At 40.2% G+C, this 7496-nt stretch overlaps 1 protein-coding gene across 1 annotated transcript; it reads left to right on the top strand.

Annotated features, from left to right (window-relative positions):
- Window positions 1-3198: 3198 nt before the first annotated feature.
- On the top strand, window positions 3199-5510 carry LOC123054387 (uncharacterized). The gene is made up of 4 exons (XM_044478192.1): window positions 3199-3211; window positions 4044-4049; window positions 4526-4841; window positions 5344-5510. The coding sequence occupies exons 1-4, from the start codon at window positions 3199-3201 to the stop codon at window positions 5456-5458; spliced, it is 450 nt and encodes a 149-aa protein (XP_044334127.1). The 3' UTR covers window positions 5459-5510.
- The last annotated feature ends 1986 nt before the right edge of the window (window positions 5511-7496 follow it).

The raw sequence follows: 7496 nt of genomic DNA, 5'->3' as shown, positions 1-7496 counted from the left end.
GGGAATCCTATTCCAACTAGGATTGGGGGGGGGAGTCCTACTCCCGGTAGGAGTAGGACTCCTCCTGCGCCCTCCTCCTGGTCGGCCACCCCCTCCCCCTTGGCTCCTTTATATACGGAGGCAGGGGGCACCCTAGACACACAAGTTGATCATTGAGATCGTTCCTTAGCCGTGTGCGGTGCCCCCTGCCATCATATTCCACCTCGATTATATTGTAGCAGTGCTTAGGCGAAGCCCTGCGACGGTTGTACATCAAGATCATCACCACGCCGTCGTGCTGACGGAACTCCTCCCCGACGCTTTGCTGGATCGGAGCCCGGGGATCGTCATCGAGCTGTACGTGTGCTAAGAACTCGGAGGTGCCGGAGTAACGGTGCTCGGATCGGTCGGATTGGGAAGACGTACGACTACTTCCTCTATGTTGCGTCAACGCTTCCGCTGTTGATCTACAAGGGTACGTAGATCACACTCTCCCCTCTCGTTGCTACACATCACCATGATCTTGCGTGTGCGTAGGAAATTTTTGTGCGTAGGAAATTTTTTGAAATTACTGCGTTCCCCAACAACACAGAGGGATACTTGCAATGGCCTTAACATCGGGTGCTAAGAAGAACTGGTGCAGCCGCTCCATCCTCCAAGTTGCACTAGTGGCATCGATCAATTTGCTGACCCTAGTAGGCGGATTGTTGGATAGACATGTGATTGGTCTCATCATCACGTTGGTGGGAATCCAATTATCCCCCCAAATCAATGTTGTAGCTCCATTACCAATCCTTCGAATCAATCCCTAACGAAGAGTGTCACGCCCTTCCAGGATGGCGCGCCATATACTTGAGATGGTCTACCTCCCAGTTCAGCCATGAGAATGTATCCAATTGGGTAATATACAACTTTAAGTAACTGAGCACATAAAGAATCGGAATTTTGTAACAAACTCCAAGATTGTTTAGCGAGGAGGGCCAGATTAAACAGCTCAAAATCACGAAAGCCAAGACCTCTTATAAATTTCGGTTGCGTCATTGATTTCCAGGGCACCCAATTTGGTTTTCGTTTTCCTTCCTTACTCCCCCACCCAAACCGCCCGATCAGCTTATTCAAATGTTCACACAGTCCTCTTGGTAACTTGAAACAAGACATCGAGAAAACTGGCACTGCCTGGGCCACTGATTTAAGCACTTCCTTACCAGCTAATGATATCGTTTTATCAATCCAACCTTTCACCTTACCCCACAACCTATCTTTCAAATATTTGAAGGCCCCGAATTTAGAAGTACCTATATCAGAGGGCATGCCTAGGTACTTATCATTCAAAGTCTCGTTGGGGACATTCAGGATTCCTTTAATCTCCTGCTTAATGTTAGAAGGACATCCTTTACTAAAAAAATTTGATGATTTTGCTAGCATTAACTCTCTGACCTGAAGTTTGACAATATTTTTTGAGCTTGTCTGAAACCTTCATCGCCCCAACACCATTAGCCTTGAAGAACAGCAGGCTATCATCTGCAAACAAAAAGTGGTTAACGGGTGGAGGCGAGGGCGCCACTTGGATTCCACCAATCTGAGATGATTGGTCTAAATTTTTTAGGAGGCATGAAAGGCCCTCTGCTCCAACAAAAATAGGTACGGAGAAAGAGGTAGCTGGAGGAGGAAGAACGCCAAAGGCTGATCTATTCTGTTCTTCATTTCTTCTCTGGTCGATGGCAGCATGTGTTGGCCCACCTTGGCCCATGTGGCTACCCACTGCAGTGGCCGGGTCATGACACCCCCGTCCATTCTCGTTGCCAAGTGCTCCATATAGTAATGTCTCAACTCTCTGTCTCAAAAGAAACCAATGTCTAAAAAAGGTGCTCCATGTAGCAGCTAAAAAAAAGTTTGACTAATTCACATCTAAATGTTTTTTAAGGAATTAAGGATGTCACATCTAAGCCCCCACAAATGTATAATGCAGCAGCAAGAAACAAAAAAAAACTAAAACAAAAATATAGACCACAAACAGAATGGACATCAACTTAGATGTGACATACATCTAGATGTGTCCTAGACAGACCCAAAAAAAAGCTCCATGTACAATTGCATCCTGAAACTCTTGGAATCGGAAGTCATGAGCCACGAGATGACTAATTAAGCTAATAATATTTATTTCCCTATATTATCTCCACGAGATGGAATCGGCCGAGATGACTAGTTCAGGCCTCCAAGGTTAATTTGTTGTGCATGATATCCAAACTAATATCTCCGTAGAACTAGGAAGGAATCAGTTTTTTCTCGAATCAAAAAAAAGAGAGGAAGGTTAATCACTTCACGTCCATATAAAAATGCCCTCCCCCCTCGCCCCTCCTCAAGCCCTCCGCCGTCGGCCGTCGAAGCCATTGCCAGGCGGCACACTAGCTCGATCTGCCCCCAAAACCCAGGTCTTTTTCTCCTCCTTTCTTCGCCTTTCTCTAGCTTTTTACTCACCTCTCTAAAAAAAACTGATTCCGTGGCGGAGGGTTCTTCTAGACGAAGGGTTTTAGGGTTTGCCTGTCGTGGGGGGTAGGGTTTTGCAGTACAAGTTCCTGTAGTAAATCTACCTATTTATTGTTGCAGCTGTTTATGGAGTGGGATTTTACTTCTTGATCTCTTATTTATTATTATTATTGTGATTGAGGAAATTTTGTCCTTTGAAAATGCTTTTACATCGGGTGGTAGGTAAGTCATTAAGGAACGGTGACTTATCTTTGTGTGGCGTGGTAATTATATTTAGTCAAGATTTTTGCACTACTTTTCGAGATTACTCATGTTCTGGACTGCCCTGTGGCACTTGCAGAGGAGAGCAGGGGAAGGCCTGCCGCGGCTATGGGCAACACCGGGAGTAGATGTATGTATTCTTGGTCCTTCTCTAATTGAAATTCAGATTGTGCATATTATAAACAGAACACACATACCAATTAGAGCGCTCATTTGTTAAATGAAATCAGGTAAAAAGTACATGGTTCGTAGCGCTTAATTCTTATGGTCCTACAATTCTAGGTATATGCTTCAGAGAATGAACTTCTTATCATCGCTATCATCTTTAGTACTGTAACTGGCAAGACAATTAGCTACCGGTGATTGCTCTTTGGCTGGGCTTGTCATGCTGGTGCTGTTGTGTCCGGCCCTGTGGTGCTCGTGCAACAGTCATCAAGGTCATGGTCGTCTGATTTGCCACCATGAACACCCATGGCTGATGACTGTAATTCTTGCTACATTACCCAAAAACACACTTTCTTTTCTACGCTTTTTTTTTGGTCAAAGTGAATAACCGTAGGGTCCACTTATCACACTAAATCTATTAAGATTACATGCCTTCACACTTATTTATTTGTCCATGTACAAGGGGAATGGACAGAGTTTCAAGTGCTCCTTGGTGTGTCCTTGTTGTTTTAGGTTTTAATTGTTTTTTTTCTTTTCTTTGATAAAAAAAACAAGCCATGGCCAAACTCTTGTACACTATTTGCATTTTCTGCTCAATGGAAAGATGTTCTGCTGCTTCCATTTTGCTCAAGGTAGACATTGCAGCCTGTTCATCTGCAAATGCAAAAGCATATTAATTTTAAGTTGCTGCCCTTGTGGAAATTTCAGCTCCTGCAAGCTTAGGAAAATCTCATGTTCCAGATTTAGAATGGAAAATTCATGACTTCTCAGCCCTACTTGAGACAGGAGCTAAGTCAGCAAAATCTTCTCATTTTCACTACTCCGGGTACAAGTGGTATGCATCATAACTGCAGGAGGATTTTTTACGCAATTACTATGTGTTAGATGTAAATATGATGCTCCCCAGTCTAGCATTATTACTAAACCATTCTTTTTGTTTTAGTAGATCGAATCGTCATCTGTACATCCATATGCAATACTAATTTAGGATGTGCATTACCCTCGCTAATCATGCTGCTATGAAGTCAAATTGGCAATCATAATTACGTAGGGTGCATGAAGTGAAGAAATCAGATCTCATTCTTACTTCAGTTATGATACCTTCTAGACTGATCTTGTTTTACATTTTTGTCCATCAATTGATTTACCAGGTTCCTGTAAGTGATACCAATGCATAAAAAACCTGGCGCTGAAACTCCATATGTTAGTCTTTGTCTTAAGCTAGGCTCGAAAACCCTGGAGCCGTGTGACACGGTAAATGCGGTGTTTGAGTTATCAGTATACAATCGTGCAAAGAGGGTGTATTGTGGACGCAGAGGTATTTTTCAATGCTTCTTTTGTGCACATCCAACCTATTACAGTTGGGATTCCCTTCCCTAGTCCTTTGTGACTATGCTATATAAGTTTGAGCTATAATTCTACATGGGATTCACTATATTGCTACTCCGTCCGTTCCAAAATAAGTGTCGTGGTTTTAGTTCAAGAACCACGACACTAATTTAAGAATAGAGAGAGTACCATGTTTGCATATGTGCATAATCGGTGTGAAAGGAGGTTATACATTGTTTGGGGTATGCTGCTGCTTACATTTAAGTTTTCCCTCACTAATCTTCCAATCTTTACCTGAATGCAGTTAGCCACAACTTTGATTTGAACAATACATGCTCGAAGAATGAATGTTTGATTCCTCTTCAGGAGCTACTAAAATCATCTGCTTTTCTAGTTGATGATAGCTGTGTCCTTGGTGTTAAGATATTGAAAATTAAATTATTTTCTACTGAAAAGAAGGCTGCTGTGGTTCCGAAGAAGGTTACCACAGTACAGAACCTTTTTATCCAGAAGAAAGGGCTCATCAAAGGGACCTACACCTGGATCATGGACAACTACCACGAATTGGACTCGAAGCACTTTGTTTGTTCTCCTACATTCGAAGTTGGTGGACATAAATGGTACTCATATCTTTCGTCAGTTACATATAAATGGTGTTTATTAATTGGGTCTATTTTTTTGTCCCAGCATTTTTTTTTGTTCCTTGTTGCTGTGTATTTGTGAGAGCTTAGATGTGACATCCTTAGAAAACATCTAGATGTGAAATAGGCAAACTGTTATTAATAATATGCATGCAACATTAGTCCATTTATCATAAATGTACCTTGCCAAGTTACATTACTAATTTCATAGTGGCCAGAACTACTTCTCCAGTGCTCTATGCCAACATACATTAGGGACATCCAGAAGTCTGTGCAACGCAAGTTCCATTGTCACTTCAGATATTCCAACTGATTATATCAACCCAACTTCTATGAATGGAACCAAGCAACTCTGGTTCTAGTATATATTTAGGGACACACAGAAACACACCCCGATGCATCACCTAACGGTGTTACTGAATATTCAGTCTGCAAACTCGATGAGTATATTTTGATTGCCACTCTACATGTGTGTCAACAGGCATGTTGGCCTGTATCCGCATGGTCGCAGACACATCACCAACCATGTCTCCTTGTTCTTATACCTGGAGTCCTCGGATAAGCTCTGTGACGAGTCTGGGAAGGCAGTTGAATAGACTCTGTGCATCTTGGACCAAAAGAACGGGAAACACTCCACCATAACTTCAGGTTCAGCTCTCCTTAGCAACTATCAGCGGCGATTAGAATTTGGGACCTCCTGATTTCAGTTGATCTTACTTTTGCGGTGATCGCAGGTCTCTTGGTGTTTGGAGGTGAAAGCAGCCAGGGATGGCCCAAGTTCCTTACAATAAAAAAATTCAAGAATCCGTCGAGGGGCTATGTTGTAGGATCAAGATGTGTCGTCAAGACAGATTTCACTATCGTTGGCTCATCCAATGATGGATAGATCGTTAGCTCATGGCCCTTGCATCCTACTCCCTCCATCGCAAAATAAGTGACTCAACTTTATACTAACTTTAGTACAAAGTACAAACACGATCATCCTATGGTGCTAAGGACGAACTTAGCTCTGGAAGTTGAGAACATGCAAGTTTAATTTTGGGCAATGCGGTGTTTGAAAGTACTTCAATATGGCACGGATGATGCAATAATTTTGGTTGGCTTATTACCGCTCTATTTAATTTTCTATCATCTCTCCTCACCTTGTCCTGGTCTGCCAAAATATACTACTAGTTTTGGTGTTGGTACTGGTATTGGAAGAGCGGCTTGCTTGTTTGCAAAAGCAGCTCAGAGACTGACACTTGCTGTTACATAAACGAAAAATTTAATCTTAATTGTAGTTACAACCCAGATGTACCGATTGAACTGTTGGGAGCATCGCATGAGGAGACGTGCATGATTTGGAGGTCTTGGGTGCTCGGCCAATGTACGTCGTTGCCATCTCCTTTTAGGCATTCACTAGTTGAAAGGCCCGTGCGTTGGAACGGGATTTTTTTTTGCATAATGTCCAATGACCATGACTACATTTTGCTGCATCATCGACATACACTATCATTCTCAATTTCGTGAAATCATGAATAATTTTTTAAATCATGAACATTTTTTAAAACCCGTGCACATATCTGAAATCATGAACATTTTTCAAATCTGTGAACACTTTTCCAATTTTTTTAACATTTTCTAAAATCAAGAACATTTTTTAATTTATGAACCTTTAATACGATTTGCAAATATTTTTTCCAAAATAGTGAATATTTTTCTAAAAAAATTCTTGAATCAGTGAACATTTCTGGAATTGACGGATATGTTTAAAAAAATTAGGGGCACAATTTTTAAATTCACAAACATCTTTTTGATCTAGAGAAAGGGCCCGCGCGTTGCAACGGAAGGAAAGAAATCTTAATCTCCAATGGCCATGACCACATTTTCTTGCATCACCGAGATACACTATCGCTCTTATTTTCGTGAAATCATGAACAATTTTTGAAAATCATGATCATTTTTAAACTCGTGGACATATTTGACATCGTGAACATTTTTCAAATTCGTGAACACTTCTATAGTTTTTTGAACATTTTATACTATTTGCAAACATTTATTTTAATTGTGATATTTTTTTTAAAAATCTTGAATAGGCTAACATTTCTTGAATCAACTAACATTTTTTTGGAAATTGTTTGGTGGAACAAATTTTGAAAATCACGAACATTTTTCTGATTTAATGAACATTTTTTGAAATGCATGATCATTTTTTGAACGAGGGAACATTTTATGAATCAATAAACTATTTCGTAAGTCACAAACAGTTTTTGACTTTTTAGGATACTATTCAATTCATGAACATTTTTTGAATTGTCGAAATTTTGTTCAATTCCATTAACATTTTGAATACACGAATTAAAAAATATGAACACTTTTTGATTTTCTTCGAACATTTTTTTTCAAAATTGTGAATTTTCTTTGAATATGTGAACATTTTTTAAAAATCACGAACATTTTCTGAGTCCACAAACATTTATGAGTTATTAAATATTTTATTTCAAAATTCACACCTTTTGAATTTCCTGATTTGTTTTAAATTACCAAATTATTGAAATTAGAAAAAACAAGGACGGAAAATAAAATTGAAAATAAATTGCAAAATTTAAAAAACAGGTCGCACGGACATGGACTGGCTCAAATAGGCGCGCAATT

Source organism: Triticum aestivum, chromosome 1A (assembly GCF_018294505.1).
Source record: "Triticum aestivum cultivar Chinese Spring chromosome 1A, IWGSC CS RefSeq v2.1, whole genome shotgun sequence".
NCBI classification, from domain to species: Eukaryota; Viridiplantae; Streptophyta; class Magnoliopsida; order Poales; family Poaceae; genus Triticum; species Triticum aestivum.
This window is presented reverse-complemented; position numbering and strand designations above follow the sequence as displayed.